General features: G+C 48.3%; 1 protein-coding gene and 1 long non-coding RNA gene across 2 annotated transcripts in view; one reads left to right on the plus strand and one right to left on the minus strand.

Moving 5' to 3' along the window:
• The window catches only part of LOC135011260 (uncharacterized), a 263,022-nt gene that overhangs the window by 67,211 nt on the left and 178,113 nt on the right, over positions 1-17,698 (minus strand). The gene's annotated exons all lie outside the window — the stretch shown is intronic.
• CCDC89 (coiled-coil domain containing 89) lies at positions 119-6,986 on the plus strand. Its single transcript, XM_063952444.1, has 2 exons — positions 119-814; positions 6,187-6,986. The coding sequence occupies exons 1-2, from the start codon at positions 134-136 to the stop codon at positions 6,607-6,609; spliced, it is 1,104 nt and encodes a 367-aa protein (XP_063808514.1). The 5' UTR covers positions 119-133; the 3' UTR covers positions 6,610-6,986.

Here is a 17,698-nt window from a genome sequence, read left to right on the forward strand (position 1 = left end):
GAGAGTCATGTTGGGAGGTATGCATACGTATACATTTTTATATATAGTATATATAAGTATCATACATATTACAAAAGTATCATACATATAGGTAACAGGCATATAAGCATCATACACTGTTACACATATAAGCATGGAATATGTACATATTTTGATCCCTGCTGAAGCAATGTCGGCCATAGCAACTGACAACAGCGGTTGCTATGGAGACATAACTTTTGGCGTCCCGCATAATCCTCACCAGCCAGAGATGGCCCTGACAATGACGGACGATACCGGGGGAAGCAAGGACGATGAGGCCGGTGTCCCCTCTATACAGAAGCTGAGCTCGCTGCCCTGGGACGCGGAGACGGAGAACCGGCTGCTGAGGTCCCGGTTGGACGAGCAGTCACAGCTCATCTGCATGCTGAAGCGGAGGGCGGATGACACGCTGCTGCAGTGCCAGGGCCTGGAGGAGGAGAACCGGGAGCTGCAGAGACGGTGCACGGATGCGGGGAGCGCGCTGGCCGCAGAGAGGACGCGGGGGGACCGGCTGGAGGACAGATTCGGGACACTGGCCGCCAACCATCAGGACATGATCCGCTTCAAAGACGAATACAAGCGGCAGAACAAGGCGCTGCGGGAGGAGTGTCAGAGCCTGCGTGACGGCAAGTACCTAGAGCTGCTGGAGAGGGACCGGGACATCCAAGAGCTGCGGGCCCAGCTACAGACTGCGGTCACCGAGCTGGGTCCAATGCAGAAGAGAGTGGATGAGCTGCTGGGGCGGGAGGAGAGCAGGATCCAGGAGCTGCACCTCTTACAGCGGAGACTGGAGGCGAGTCCGGGGCTGCAGGCTACTACTACTTTCTAGTTCTATTACTGACACTATTAAGTGGGTTGGGTTCGCGATGCCGGCAGTCAGAATACCGACCGCAGCATCCCTACAGTGTGACTCCAGACAGGGGTTAGGTAAGTACTTACTTTCCCCCAATGGACCCCTGACCCTCTCTTTCCTCAGCTTAAACCATCACCCCCACCCCAACCCAATACCGACTGCAGCATACTTGCCTTCTCTGAATGGACCCATAACCCTCTCTTTCCACAGCCTAAACCATCACCCCCACCCCAACCGTAACCCTACTCCGTGTTGCCTAAACTTAACCCCCCCTCCTGTTCCCGCAGCCTAACCCTAACCTTCAGCAGCCTATACCTAACCTCTACCCCCTATCCCTCCCCCCCTTCCCCAGCAGCCTACCTCTCTTGCGTTCCGGCAGTGGGGTGTTCGGGATCCCTGGTGTAGGTATGCCAGCAGCGGGATTGTGATCCCATTTGGGGTTCCAGACGCAACATTCTCAGCTGTGTTGGGATTCCAGCATCTGTGCTTTTGACAGGCAGAATCTGGCCATCTGGATCCTATCCGGATCCCGTATATAGCTACTACAACTACAACTACTAGTAATACTCCTATCATTGCTACTACTGCTAGCACTACTACTCTTATTACAGCTAGGCTACAGCTATCACTACTGTTACTACTAGTGCTATTACTGATTTCCGCTTATGACTGACTCAGAATCATGCCAAGTACAGGTATGTTCAAGTGAAGAATGTGATAAGGGAGGGGGGCTCTCCAGATTTCCATATGAGATTTCGGCTCCTTTCTTTGGGCAGCATGGCTATGGTGGCACTGGGTAACAACCTTTCCACTGACACAATCTGCAGGCTTTCACAACCAAAGTTGGAATGTTACATTGACTATAGACATGATTGTGAGCACTTCAGAATGACAGAGCAGATGCTCAGAATAATTCGCTTATATTTCATAAATAAAACCAACCAACAGCATCCTTGCGGTCGGGATGCCGGAGGTTTTGTGACCAACGCCAGAATTCCGGAACACCAACTGCTGACATCCCGAAGGTAAGTATCGGTGTGACGGTTAGGACCCAGGGGGTGGGTTAAGGGCCCCGTACACTACAACGATAATACTCAATTTCATCCGATTAAGGCCATCGTAAGCAAAAGGACCGCATACGATGTATCTTATGCGATCCTGCCGCCCGGGAGGCTGCCGGGCGGTACAAGGGTGATCGCCTGCGACATGAGGGTCTGACATGTCACAGTAGTGTATGGGGCCCTTTAGGGTTAAGCACTGCAGGGGGGGTTAGCCCCAGCTGTCACACCCAGTGTCTTAGCACTAGCTGCCACCCCTTGTATCTTAGCCCTAGCTGCCACCCCAGGCGGGTTAGGGTAGGGGGCAGGGGAAGGGTAAAATAATTGGGATCCGGTCTTTAGGTCGACAGTAAGTAGGTCGACACTGTCTAGGTCGACCACTATTGGTCGACAGTAAGTAGGTTGTCATGGTTTCTAGGTCGACATGGACTCTAGGTCGACATGACAAAAGGTCGACATGAGTTTTTTAAAAACATTTTTAGCATTTTTTTCATACTTAACGATCTACGTGGACTACAATTAGGAAAGGTAACCTGTGCCGAGCGCAGCGAGACATCTTGCCCGAAGCATGGCGAGCGAAGCGGTGCACTAATTGGGGTTCTTGGTCACTGTACGGAGAAAACAACACCAAAAAAAGTAAAATAAACTCATGTTGACCTAGTACATGTCGACCTATAGTCCCTGTTGACCTAGAAACCATGTCGACCTACTTACTGTTGACCAATAGTGGTCGACCTAAGTGTTATCTACCTAACATACCACACCCAAAATAATTCCCCTGTCTGCATTCTAATTGTCAGGATGCCGGTTTCAGAAATGGGGCCGCCAGCATCCCGACTGCTGGGATAATGTATCACACATGTATAGTATTTATGTCTCCTTTACCAGACCTTTCCCATAGCACCCCAAAGTTCCTACCATGCGTTCACACCCTGTGTCTATATTGGCCATTACAGCTATGAACACAGGTTATTGGCACATGAGCGCGTATAACCCATGTTCATGTGCGGTCTGAAAGGTGCCAGGGAAAAAATACTGGGTCGAGTGACCTGGTATTTCAACCCTGGTAGCGAGCAGGGTTGAACCTATGTTCAACCCGACTCGCTGTGAATGGGAGCCGGGTCTATGCGACCCGTTTCCCGTTCACTGTGTGTGTACGGGTAGTGCTTGGAGATCATGTGATCTCCAAGGGCCGCCCCTGCCACGTCACCGCTGACGTCACCAACCCGGCAATATGCCAGGTTGCAGACAGCGGCGGCGGGGTATCTGAGGCGGGTCGCACCCTGGGAACTCCTGTGTCCGGCTCCCGGTTGTGACCCGGTTCAGGCGGTGTGAAAGGGGTATAATTGATTTACAGTAGAATTACCACTTGCTTCCCCAGCTAATTTCTCCCTGACTGAGTGTTTCCACTTAGTGTAGCTAAGGCCATGTTTAAATAGGCAGATTGGGTGATTGAGAGAACTAATAACATAGATCTCATCTGTCCCAATTTCAGTAGGACAGTCCCAATTTGAGGGAATTGTCCCGTAATTAAGATGTTCATCTTGATTAAGTGAGGGTGGTGTCATCCTGAAAATGGTTATACATTTTTTTCTTTTTTGCTTGGCCCAGCGAGCCACGGTGATGCCATATCCCTATTGCAATCTCCCCAGTGTTAGGAGGAATGTACTAAGTAAATGTAACCTCTGTCATAACAGTTTCTAATTGGTCTGCTTGGTCTTGCATGCCCTACGCAGCTTTGTAAGGGCAGTTTTGGGTCACAGCTGTGAGATGAACCACAAACGCTAGGGAAAAAGGCTCCATTGAAAAGTGCTCTTAAGTAATAAGATATTATCTCGCCCTCACTGGGAATTCATCTTTAATTTTCAACAGAAGTTACTTAAATGGGAAGTAGTCAGTGGGCAGCTGTTATGAGTGGAACAGTTCACACTGAAAGGTCAGCTAATGCAGGAAAGCTATCCAGCTGTTACCTCTGTATCTGGCTACATGTTTGACGGGCGGATGGTACGGGTACAGGTGCAAAGTACAATTGCCCTCCACGCTTGTACAGTTTTCTTGGTGGCCCTGGCTCCCATTGTTCTAAATACACTGCTAAGGTACTTAGGGATTAGTTTTTCATAAAATGATGCAGAAACAACAGTTTCTGCATAATTTATGTATCATCACTATATACTAATAGCCTAATGTTGGAGATTTCACAGAAGTATACTGCAAAATGCTGAATACCGTGCAGTCCCCATTATCGTGCTCAGATGATGTAAACTATTTTATGCCTTACGATCCCTCCATCTGGCTCTGGAAACTGACACAAAAGGAATCTTTTAAAAATGTAAAAGACTCCCCCCATGTGCTGTAACTGGCAGGGACAGCCGTTATCGCTACCACTGTCTCTGTGAGTTAAATTTAGTACATAGGGGCTCATGCAGGCCTGATCGCTTACTAGGGTTTTTTTGCACTGCTGCGAGCAGACAGTCGCCGCCTATAGTGGAGTGTATATTTGCTTTGCAAGTGTGCGATAACATGTGCAGCCGGCCGGTACAAAAAAGTTTTGTGCAGTTTCTGAGTAGCCCAGAACTTACTCAGCCGCTGCGATCACTTCAGCCTGTCTGGGGCTGGAATTGACGTCAGATACCCGCCCTGCAAACGCTTGGACATGCCTGCGTTTTTCCAACCACTCCTAGAAAATTGTCAGTTACACCCACAAACGCCCTCTTCCTGTCAATCTCCTTGCGATCGGCTGTGCAAACTGATTCTCTGTACAATCCATCACTGGGCAACGATACGCTTTGTACTTGTACGACGCGCCTGCTCATTCCGGTGCATACGCCGTTCTGATCTGATCGCAGGGCAGCGAAAAAACCTAGCGTGCGATTAGTTCTGAATGACCCCCATAGTGTGGACATTTTTATTCCAAACAATTGCAATTCCGCGTTTATTAATACATTGGCCCCAACATAGCTATTAGCAATTTTACTTGTGCAAGCTCATTGTCTGACCCTACAGAAGTGGGTGAATTCCATAAAAGAAAACTGTATTGATTACTCTAATTATGGGCCTTAGTTAGAGCTGAACGCAGATGCTGTGTTTGCTCTGAAGGCCAGGGTTTTGCCGTGTGCGAACGTGCAGTGGCCGCAGTGCGCGTGTACAGGCTGTCATGATGCAATCTCATCCCCGAAGGATGCAATTGCATCATGATTGACGAGTGCCCGGGGGCGGCGATGTGCCACTGGGGGGAGGAGGCCAGGAAACACAGGCGTGTCATGGCTGTTTTCTGGGCCAGCCGATGACGTCGCCTGCATTTTCTGTGATAAGAAGCATGGCAGCGGTCTGCCTGGATACGCAGCCATGCTGCATGGCGGGGGTCGACCTCTATTCGATGCAATCGCAATTGAATTGTGATCGCATCGCGGGGCTGCGCCACACATGCTAGGTGGCCTTGCCCTGTGCTGGGCTGCCCCATCATGTGAGTAGATTGGTCGCCGATTGCTGTGATATCAAAATCTGCAACCATCTCTGAATAACCCCCTATGTCGGCTCGGGATGCGGTCAAGAACCCGCCGGACGGAATCCCGGTGGTCGAAATACCGACATCGGAATCCCGACCGGCACAATCCCGACACATTCTCCCTCTGTGGGTGTCCACGACACCCATAGAGGGAGAATAAATTAGTGTGCTGAGCACGACGAGCGCAGCGAGCCCACAAGGGGCTGCGTTGCGCTCGCCCCCCTGTTGGGATTGTGCCGGTCAGGATTCCGGTGTCAGTATTTCGACCGCCGGGATCCCGTCCAGCGGGATTTCGTACTGATCCCGTCAGCTCTTAAATGCACTATGCCCCTTTTGATAGTGAAGTGAGGAGTTCCGTTAAATGTTCAAGATGGATATTGTGCAATTGGCATGATCAACTGCATTCTCCTCTGGTTGGGGTTCACCCAATAGCATCATATTTCCCAAAGAAACATACCCTGTATGCACGAAGTATGTACAGCAGTTGTAGATGTGTAAAGTAACCTATTGATTTAAAATTATGCTAAGCTGAAAAAAGGTCAACAGTAAAGGTAAAGTTACCATAGATGCAAGTGCAACAGGCACTCCTGCATTTCCTGGCAGTGTATCATGGCCTGTTGTACTGAGTGCAAAAATCTTCCCAAGTGTACCACTTTTCTTCCTTCCTTCTACTGCTGATAATTAATTAATAATAGAAAGAGCCCAATGTTTTTAAATCCATTGTTAAAAGTATTTTATGTGACTTGTAGGATTCCGAGACAACCTGTCACCAAGTAAAGGAGGACTTGTGCCGTTTGGAGGAAGTACGGAGGACTGAACAAAAGGATGCTGAAAAGAAAGTGGATGAGTTAAGTAAAGAGAAGCAAGATCTTCTGCATCTATGCATGGAGAGAGGACGTCTCTTACAAGAACATCAGAGAGAAGCAGCTGAGCTTACTAATCGTCTACAGAGTGCCCAAAAGGCAATCAGAGACGCTGAGGAGAGGTTCCAGAGAGACGTAACAGCTGTCGATGCTGATGCCAGAATAGTACAACTAAATACAAGACTGGGAAATAGTGAGAATGAATTGGGGCAACTGAGGAGAGAGTTTGAAGCCTACAAAAAACATAGTGGAGAACTGCTAGCCAAGGAGAGGGATCTGAATGCTAAACTCCGGCATTTGATTGGCTAATCGCACAGTCATTAGTATTATTAATATTAGTGTATTTGTATAGTTTCTATATTTTTCTGTTTAAATAGTTTTAAATGCATATTTTGTAGTCATAAATTTATTTTTATATCCTTTCCATATATTGAACATTTTATCTCTTTTTAGAAAAATACAGATTTTTGTAGAGACTTTGTAACTAAAAGATTAAACTGAATCTTTCATGTAAATGTGATTCTACTGCAATCAAGTTTTTTGAGGAATTACGTTAAATATAGTTTTTCTTAACGTCATTCAGTCTCAATAGCGGATCTATTTGTACTCGTCTGTGCTGTGATAATTTCAGCTGTTTGCTAAACGCTGCATAATGTTTTTCCAGCTAAAAAGATAAGGAAAAAAATAAAGGAAATACTCTAAAATCTATAAGATTTTCCTTTTCTGCTGCATCCAGGTAGGTTGCCTATAGTCCCATGCACTTTAAACTTCTTAATATTATTTACAACTGTAGTCACAGGAACGTTAAGCTGCTTGGACATGGTCCTATAGCCTTTAACTTTAATGTGCTCGTCTAGAATTTTCTATTTGATCTCCTCAGACAACTCTCTCCTTTGCTTTCTCATGTGGGTCATTCTGACCCGATTGCATGCTGCAGTTTATCGCAGCGGTGCGATCGGGTCAGAACTGCGCATGGGCCGGCGCCGCAGTGCACCGGCGCATGCCAGAAGGCCGTCGGGCCGCTACAATCGCCTCTGCCTGATTGACAGGCAGAGGTGGTAGCTGGGCGGGCGGAACGGCGGCGTTTGGCATGCGTGGCCGGACCGAACGGGGGGGCGGGCCGCAGCGGCTGCGTGACGTCACACGCAGCCGCTGCGGGCCGGGGAGCGATGAGTAGCTCCCGGCCATCACGCTAAAGCTGTGCTGGTCGGGAGCTACTCTTGAAGTGCAAAGGCATCGCCGCTGTGCGATGCCTTTGCACATCTGCAGAGGGAGGGGGGGGGGGGCGGCAATGACATGTGGGGCGGGATAGCCCTGTGCTGGGTGTCCCCCCACATGTCAGTGTGAATGATCGTAGATGTGCTAAATTTAGCACAGCTATGATCAACTCGGAATGACTCCCCTTGACCATGCACAGTGTGGTGCACATGATGATACCAAACAGCAGAGGAACTACTTTTCTTTATTTAAATAGGCAGAATTACAGATTAGAAGATTGAAAACATGTTTCATGCTAATTCAAGAAAGCAATTAGTTTGAAATATCAGTGCAATCCAATTACTTATCATCTTTTTAAAGGTGTACCAACAAGTCTGTCCAGGCCATTTTAGAATATTTTTGGAGTAATTTATTGCTTATAAAAGTTTCTTTGCTGTTTTTCGTGTCTTAGAAAAGGCATGCAGGTATACAATATAATTTAAACACTTTTCAGGAGAAATGAAGCATTGTTTCACAGAGCTGTAAGGGTACCAACAAATTTGTCCATGTCTGAATGTCATTGGAAAACAATAACCATGTATCAGGGATTCTTAACAAATATATTCAGAGTCACAGTCAGATTGATTTATAATCTATAACTGCACCTATTTAATATATAGCAGTATAGTGTATACGGGAGAGATGATCAGAGCCTGTGAGTAGCTACTGTATTATTAAATACATCCTACAAGGTGAGGAATGGAAATCATACTAGGTGGTACAATACAATTAGTATGTAGACTCTGGATTTTTTTATGATTAAATTGAGACACACAATATTATCCAGTTACTGTTACCAGTCTAGTATACTGCAAAATTAATAACTAAAAAGGTGCCTAATTCATTCATCCGGTTCCCAACGGTTTGATCACTGGCTAATATGTCCGGTGGTCTTACTGATGATGTGATCTACAGATGCGTCCTCATATATCCAGCCTCAATTCTCCATGCAGCATGAGTGAGCCACCAACACAATGTGGCTAGGACGCACAAGGAGAATGTGCTGATTATTTTGATATGACACTTGTATATCTGTGTGTGACTGAGTCTGTATACAGAGTAGAACAGAACTTTTATTGCAAAAAAAGCCGTGGCTGCTAAATTGCAGCACTTTGTATACAGATTCAGAGACTCATCACATACAATATACAGTGGTGTGCCAAATCGTGCCATATGGCTACATTTTAGGAAAGGTGTATGTGGACACATCTGTAAAAGTGTCATATATCAAATTAATCAGCATAGTCTCCTTGTGGGGAAGCAACAGTGATAGCGCTGTATGTAGATGGGATCAGTACGTATTACCGCCGGACGGAATCCCGGCAGTCGGAATACCGACACCGGGATTCCAACCGGCACAATCCCAACAGGGGGGGCGAGCGCAACGCAGCCCCTTGTGGGCTCGCTGCGCTCGTCACGCTCAGCACACTCATTTATTCTCCCTCTATGGGTGTCGTGGACACCCACAGAGGAAGAATATGTCGTGATTGTGCCAGTCGGTATTCCAGTGTCGATATTCCGACCGCCGGGATTCCGTCCGGCGGGATCTTGACCGCTTCCCATGTAGATGCAACAGGAGGCGTCTATTACATGCAGACGCCTCCTGCTACACTAGTGATCCGAACTGTGTCCTAGGACGCAGCATCGGATCAAACCAATTACCATCAGGCGGATTATGACATCCATGATTCCGCATAAGCCACCTGTCGCAGAGGACAGGACATCTCCTCTGACGGAGATCCCTACCCCCCAAAAAAACACAAAATGGCTGCAATACGCCTACGTTTTTACAAACGGAGGCAGTTGCCATCCCGAGGCCTGATTAAGGGTTTCAGCCGCCCTAGTCTAATATAGACGTGAACGCCCCCCTACCCCCACCACCAATTTTATTGCTTAGATATCTTTAGCTAATATTCTTCCCCTCCTGTCTTATTCTATCCATTTATTTCTGTAATTCCAACTATTGCCTCCTGTCTCTTATTCTGTCCATCCCCTAGGACAAGGGTGGCCAACCAGTCAGAGGCAAAGAGCCAGAAAAGATCTGTAGACAAAGGCAAGCCACTATCAGGCGCCGCAAAAATGGGGGCATGGCCTAGTTGTCGCAAAGCCACACCCCATTTTTGTGCGCATACCTTTCAGTATGACATTTGTAGCAGAATGGCCTTGTGCCATAACCCTGTTTCTCTTACGATCTAGAGGATGCTGGAGTCCATTTTAGTACCTTGGGGTATAGACGGTTCCGCAGGAGCCTTCAGCACTTTAAGACTTTTTAACAGTGTGAACTGGCTCCTCCCTCTATGCTCCTCCTCCAGCCCTCAGTTTAGAAAATGTGCCCGGGAGACTGGATGCACACCAGTGGAGCTCTACAGAGTTCTGCTGGAAAATACTTTGTTAGGTTTTTTATTTTACAGGGAAGCTGCTGGTAACAGCTTCCCTGCTTCGTGGAACTTAGGGGGGGAAGTAGGAACCAACTTCTCAGTTAGTTTAATGGCTCTGCTTCCGCTGACAGGACCCCATTAGCTCCTGAAGGTTACTGAACACAGCCCTTGCCTGGCTGCTGCTCACTCCCACAGCACTGCCGCCACCCCCTAACAGAGCCAGAAGTCAGAAGGCTGGTGAGTATTCACCGGAGACCTGCAGAGAGGGGCCCTCCGGTCTTCATGGCGGCATAAAGGTACCAGCGCAGCGCGGGACGCTGAGCAAAAACATGTCTCAGCACAGGGTGCAGAGCGCGCGGGGTGGGGCGCGCTCTGAGGGACATGATAAAATCCTTACTCTCACTGGCATTAAAGTACACACAAGGGAGCCGCTGGTGTACATACCCCTGCCAGTATAAATATTGTATTACTGTGGCTGAACCGCACCATTACAGGGGGCGGGGCTTCTCATATTTGCTAGTAACACTCAGTTGCCGCTATTTTCTCCTCACAGAGACGCCGGAGCGCTGATTCTGAACGCTGCTTCTCCTCACACTTTGCTGATACAAGTACCAGGGTGTTATAGAGGGGAAGGGAGCACATAATTTATTGAAGTCTGCAGGCTTCATATTGGATATAAAGCACTGTGTTTGTATATATATATATATATATATATTCATTGTATAAACATATAGGGCGCGTGGTGTGGACTGGCAATTCCCTCTGGGTCCCTCTGACAGACATTAGTGTAGGTCTGTCCCCATTAGCTCCCGTGTGTGTGAGTGGTGTGACTGTACACGTGTATACCATGTCTAGAGAAAGCTCTTCCCCAGCGGAACCCATTTTGGAGGCACAAGAGTGTTCTGAGCCTGTGGGTGAGAAAGCTGCAGAGTAATATGTCTAAACTAGCAAAGAAATTCTCTGAGTCTGAACAACAGACAAGGCATTGGAGACAGTCTGTGGAGGATGCTCTATTTGCCGATTCCTCCACATCATCCACATGGGACCTCTCTAGTTCCCAGAAAAGGTCCCTGGCCCAAATTATGCAAAGGGACACTGACACAGATTCCGACACTGACGTCGACACTGGGGATTTGAGGGAGGTAGACCCCAAACTGGCTAAGAGCATTCAATGTATGATAGTCGCTATAAAAGAGGTGTTGGAATTTCCTGACACAACACCTCCACCTGAGGAAAAAGATTATTTGAAATTAAATAAAAAACAGGTGGTGACTTTTCCTCCGTCTAAGGACTTAAATAAATTTTTTGAGGAATCCTGGGCTAGCCCGGAAAAGAAAATTGCTATCCCTAAAAGGTTGCGGGTAGCGTACCCTTTCCCTGAAGAGGACAGGCGTAAGTGGGAGTCACCCCCAATGATAGACACCTCAGTCTCTAGGTTGTCAAAGAAAATCATTTTACCTGCCCCAGGGTCAGCTTCATTAAAAGAACCTGCTGACAGCAAATTAGAGACGACTTTAAAGTCCATCTATGTTGCTACGGGTACATTACTCAGGCCCACAATTGCTTCTGCGTGGGTAGGTAACGCAGTCGAAAAGTGGGCAGACAACTTGATTGTTAATATTGACACGGTCGATAAAGATGACATGCTGCAAATTCTAGGTCATATCAAAGATTCTGCAGGTTACTTGGTTGAGGCTATGAAGTACGTAGGCTTACTGGGCTCACGGGCCTCTGCTATGGCGATCTCAGCCGCAGGGTGCTCTGGATCCGCCAATGGAATGCTGACGCAGAATCCAAAAGAAATATTGAGGTGCTCCCCTACAATGGTGAGTCCCTCTTTGGTGAAAAGTTGGATGCCATGATATCACCTACTACATCTGGCAAGTCAGCTTTTCTGCCGTCATCAGCTGCACCGGCTAAAAAAGTATATCATTTTCATACTATGCAGTCCTTTCGGCCCAACAAGCACAAAAAGGCTAAGAGTACCCCTTTTTTCACAGGAAAAGGGAGAGTAAAAGGTAGAAAACCTACAACACCGTCAGGCTCCCAGGAGCAGAAGTCAGCAACTACTTCTGCAAAAGCCACAGCATGACGCTGGGGCTCCTCTGTGGGAGTGCGATCGGGTGGGGGCACGTCTACTATTTTTCAGCCAAGTCTGGCTTCGCTCAGACCTGGATCCTTGGATTTTACAGATAATATCCCAAGTTGGAGTTTCAAGACCTTCCCCATGCCGATTTTTCAAATCAGCCTTGCCAGTTTCTGCTCAAGACAGCACAAATGTCCTGAACGCAATCCACAAATTATGTCAAGACAAAATAATTTCCTTGGTTCCTGCCAAACAAAAGAACCAAGGTTTTCATTCAAGCCTGTTTGTGGTACCGAAGCCAGATGGCTCGGTCAGACCGATTTTAAACCTAAAATCTCTGAATCTTTATTTGAAAAGGTTCAAATTCAAGATGGAGTCCCTGAGAGCGGTGATTTCCAGCTTGAAGGAAAAGGAATTTCTGGTGTCAATGGACATCGAGGATGCTTACTTGCATGTCCCCATTTACCCGCCACATCAAGCATACCTGAGGTTTGCATTTCAGGATTGCCACTACCAATTCCAGACTTTACCGTTCGGGCTCTCCACGGCTCCGAGAATATTTACCAAGGTGATGGCAGAGATGATGGTTCTCCTTCGCAAACAAGGAGTCAACATAATTCCATACTTGGACGATCTCCTCATAAAAGCGAGATCCAGGGACAAGCTAATCCAAAACATAGCGTTATCCCTGGCGGTACTTCAACAGCACGGTTGGATCATCAACTTTCCAAAATCTCAGTTGGAACCGACGATGAGATTATCATTTTTGGGAATGATACTGGACACCGAGGTACAGAGAGTATTTCCACCAGTGGAAAAGGCTCAGGAGTTCCAGAGCATGGTCAAACAACTTTTGAGACCAAGAATAGTATCAATTCATCACTGCATTTGCCTGTTGGGGAAAATGGTAGCAGCTTACGAGGCGCTACAATATGGACGATTCCATGCCAGGGTCTTCCAGTGGGACCTACTGGACAAGTGGTTGTTATGAACCACAGGTAGTGGTTCATTCCTATTTTATGTTTATAGTTGTCTTGCAGGCCAGGATTTCCCGTTGCTCTGGTTTAAGAATACTCTTGTTTGCTGCCGGTGGTGAGTCTGTGTAATTGCAGCTTGTTCCCATGTGTTCAGCCTCACCTGTCTGTTGATTGCACCTCTCAGTTGTGCAGCAGGGCAGCTGCACGACATAATTAATTAAGACTCTCTGTTATATTCAGGCTCAGTGCAATTCACAGACGCTGGTGATATTTCCTGAGTTCCAGAGTTCTTGAGTTCTGAGCTAGTCTCTGCCAGTTCCTGAGCTCCTGTCTAGCAGTATCTGTCCAGCTGCTTCCAGTGTCGGTTCCTGAGTGTCGGTTCCTGAGTGTCGGTTCCTGTGTCGATTCCAGTGTCTGATCCTGTGTCCTGCCGTGAAGCGTTCCTGTCCAGGAGTCCTGTGGCTTGGTCTGTGCCTGGGCGAGTGTCTGGCTTCTTGGTGTCCACCGGTCTGTCGTTTGGGATTCTGCCTGTCCTCCGGTTCTGAGAGTCTGTGTCGGCTACTTTGGGGGTTCCAGTTCGTTTGCCAGTATTTGTACCGGTTCCGTGAGTAGCGGCTTTGCCGCGTCCGCCGGCCTAGGCCGCAGTATTCTTTGGTTATAATTTGTTACTGGTGTTTTGCAGAGGGTTCTGCTTATGCTGTCACCGCCGGTACACAACAGTATTGTGTCGGCGAGTGGACAGCATTTCCTTGGTTGTTCTTTTCCTTTGGCGGCGTGCCGCACATATATTTAGTTTTAGGGTTGTTAGTAGCCCCTAGCCTTCTGTTTGCTTTAGCTAGAGGTCTCCTTGTTATTATCCTGTCTCGGTTCACGCCTTTTCTCAATCTAAGACCTGGGGGCATCGGAGTTGGGCAGACCTAATCCGCCCTTCAAACGCGGCTGCCGTGGGCCCAAGAAACCATAGTCACTCAGGCATGAACTGACCACACGGGTGAAACAATGGAGGTAGGGTGCTAGGGGCTATTTCCACACCACACCTTATTTCTGCGTCACGTTCTGGTGCTCAGGACTCACTACGCAACATCTCCCTTGTTCTGAGCACCAGGAACCTAACATTATCACCAGCCATACAACAAAAAAGAAATAAAACTTTTTCTTTTTTGGCCCAGTCCAGTGTCTTGTCTAGAATCCAGTCCTGTCTAGAATTCAGTGTGCAGAATCCAGTCCGGTGTTTAGAATCCAGTCCTGTCTAGAACTCAGTGTGCAGAATCCAGTCCAGTGTTTAGAATCCAGTCCTGTCTAGAATTCAGTGTGCAGAATCCAGTCCAGTGTTTAAAAATCCAGTCTTGTCTTGTCTTGTTTAAAAATCCAGTCCAGTCTTGTCTTGTCTAGTCTAGTCTTGTCTTGTCTTGTCTAGTTTAAAATCCTCCTATGCCAACTATGCAAGCCCTGCAGGCGTCTCTCTCAGCCCTGAACTCTGCTTTCAGTGCTTTGAAACCTGAGCGGCTGGAAGTTTTGCAGCAATCCTTAAAGCGACTGCAAAACCTTCTGACCAAAATTTTGCTTATTTTGCCAGAAGTTCTTGAGAGTTCATTCTCTAAAGAGACTCTTGTTCACAGTATGGTGACAAGTGAATCCTCAGGTTTAATTAGAGAGAAAAAGTTTGAAAGTTTTCTGCGGCCCAGGCTCTCAGAAGAGGAGCGCCTGCGTCGCAGAAACTTAGATTTATGCCTATATTGTGGGGGTTTAGGCCACTATCTGCAGACCTGTGAGTTGCGCAAGCCAAAGTGTGGCGACAAGTCCTGCCCTCTGGCCAAGTTGAGTCAGGATACAAGACCTACTCCTGTCTCTACTGTGGCAGAGGTACTTGTCACAACCCACACTAAAAAGCACTCTGTCCTATAATTGGGGTCCTTGGGCTAGGGAGCCCCATTATAGATTCAGGAACCAAAGGAGAATGTTTCTCTCCTCTCTTGATTTTCCTGTGGAAGCAGAGTTGCAAACCTTTGCAGTGGTGCCCGATGCCCAGTTTCCTGAAGTGGTGTCCAGGGTCCTGGAGTGGTGCCCGGTGCCCAGGGTCCTGGAGTGGTGCCCGATGCCCAGGGTCCTGGAGCGGTGCCTGATGCCCAGGGTCCTGGAGCGGTGCCCGATGCCCAGAGTCCTGGAGCGGTGCCCGATGCCCAGAGTCCTAGAGCGGTGCCCGATGCCCAGAGTCCTGGAGCGGTGCCCGATGCCCAGAGTCCTGGAGCAGTGCCCGATGCCCAGAGTCCTGGAGCGGTACCCGATGCCCAGAGTCCTGGAGCGGTACCCGATGCTCTAGGTTATAGAGGGACATCGAATATTATTGCTCAGGTGTCAATACCAGAAGGGGTCTCAGAAGCTGTTACCCCAGGTAGAGACTTGAAAAGCGCAACTCCAGAGAAGGTGTCTAAAACCATAGTTCTAGAAGGGAACTCGAGAAGCAAAACCCCAGAAGGGATCTTTGAAGTAAATTCCCCAAGTGGGGTCTCGAGAGACGCAGCCCCAAAGAAGGGTCTAGAGGTCGCTTCCCCAGGAAAGGACTCAAGAGGCATAGCGTTAGTGGAGGTTCTGAAGGTTATAGCTTCAGCAAAGGTCCCGGAAGTCTTAGTCCCGGGAGAAGTTTCGATAATTATCGACTCAGAGAGGGTGGCCGACGGCTCGGTCCCAGAGAGGGAGGCTGACGGATCGGTCCCAGAGAGGGAGGCCGACGGCTCGGTCCCAAAGAGGGAGGCCGACGGCTCGGTCCCAGAGAGGGAGGCCGACGGCTCGGTCCCAGAGAGGGAGGCCGACGGCTCGGTCCCAGAGAGGGAGGCCGACGGCTCGGTCCCAGAGAGGGAGGCCGACGACTCAGTCCCAGAGAGGGAGGCCGACGGCCCGGTCCCAGTGAGGGAGGCCAACGGCCCGGTCCCAGTAAAATAATCCGAGGTGCTGGCCCCAGCGGGGTTCCCGAAGGCCACTGCCCCAGCGGGGTTCCCGGAGGCCACTGCCCCAGCGGGGTTCCCAGAGGCCACTGCCCCAGCGGGGTTCCCGGAGGTCACTGCCCCAGCGGGGTTCCCAGAGGCCACTGCCCCGGGTGGGGTTCAGAAAGTTATTGCCCCGGGTGGGGTTCAGAAAGTCACTGCCCCGGGTGGGGTTCAGAAAGTCACTGCCCCGGGTGGGGTTCAGAAAGTCACTACCCCAGGTGGGGTTCAGAAAGTCACTACCCCAGGTGGGGTTCCGAGGGCCACTGCCCCAGGTGGGGTTCCGAGGGTCACTGCCCCAGGTGGGGTTCAGAAAGTCACTGCCCCAGGTGGGGTTCAGAAAGTCTTAGCCTCGAGTAAGGTCAATAGTGACCAGGTCCTAGCAAAGCACTCTAGTCAGTCAGATGGGAAGGAAGCAGATCCTGACTCTGTTGATATCTCAACATCTATAATCTTTGATGGGGACTTAGTCCAATTTCTGGCGCTTTACAAACACTATTACATCATTATGTTGTCTAGACCATTTCTGGGCATCACTACAGAGAACCTTGTGCTCTATCTGATATCTTCCTTTAGAGGAGAGCCTTTTGAATGGGCGACCAGCCTAATGAAAGCTGAAGATCCCATTCTTCAGGATCCCCCAGCATTCAGTGATGCAGTTATTAAAAGATATGGTTCCAAAGAAATTGGTTCAGGTTCCTCAAAGTCACCCATCTTGTCTGCTGAGAGTCCACCAAATACTGTAAACTCGGCACAAGAGTCTCAGCCCGTTGTTTTGACTGCAGGATGTGCTTTTCTGTCTTCTTCTAATAGGAGTACTTTGCCTGAAAGTTCAGCTCCCAAGTTTAAGAAACCAATCTCTGATTTGAACCCAGCCTTGCTGGGAGGTACCATCAGTTCAGACAATGTTTGGGGAATTACCTTGGTCAGACCTCAAGAACTTTGTAAAAATAATAATAAGAAGAAGAAGAAGAAGAAGAAGAAGAAAAAGAAATCTTTATTGACTCTTGCCTTGAGATATAAAAAAATATATATATTTTTTTCCTTGTCTTGTGTCCAGTGGCCACCGTCAAGAGGGGGGCACTGTTACAAGCTGTTGCCACAGCTTGTTTCTGTTTCTTATCTTTGCTTGTTTATTCTAGTGTCAGGTTTATTAATGTATACCTTGTTTTGGATAACCTGAATTTTGGGGTCCTTTGACCCCTCCTCAAGGGGGGGGGGTAATGTTATGAGCCACGGCTGTGGCTCATTCCTGTTTTGCATTTTGGTTATGTATTTTATGTTATACTTCTGTTTATGTTCCCCGTGGGTGTCATGGGGTGTTCGGAGCTCACCCTTAAGGAGAGGGTACTGTTATGAACCACAGGTAGTGGTTCATTCCTATTTTATGTTTATAGTTGTCTTGCAGGCCAGGATTTCCCGTTGCTCTGGTTTAAGAATACTCTTGTTTGCTGCCGGTGGTGAGTCTGTGTAATTGCAGCTTGTTCCCATGTGTTCAGCCTCACCTGTCTGTTGATTGCACCTCTCAGTTGTGCAGCAGGGCAGCTGCACGACATAATTAATTAAGACTCTCTGTTATATTCAGGCTCAGTGCAATTCAAAGACGCTGGTGATATTTCCTGAGTTCCAGAGTTCTTGAGTTCTGAGCTAGTCTCTGCCAGTTCCTGAGCTCCTGTCTAGCAGTATCTGTCCAGCTGCTTCCAGTGTCGGTTCCTGAGT

Source organism: Pseudophryne corroboree, chromosome 2 (genome assembly GCF_028390025.1).
Source record: "Pseudophryne corroboree isolate aPseCor3 chromosome 2, aPseCor3.hap2, whole genome shotgun sequence".
In the NCBI taxonomy this organism is placed as follows: Eukaryota; Metazoa; Chordata; class Amphibia; order Anura; family Myobatrachidae; genus Pseudophryne; species Pseudophryne corroboree.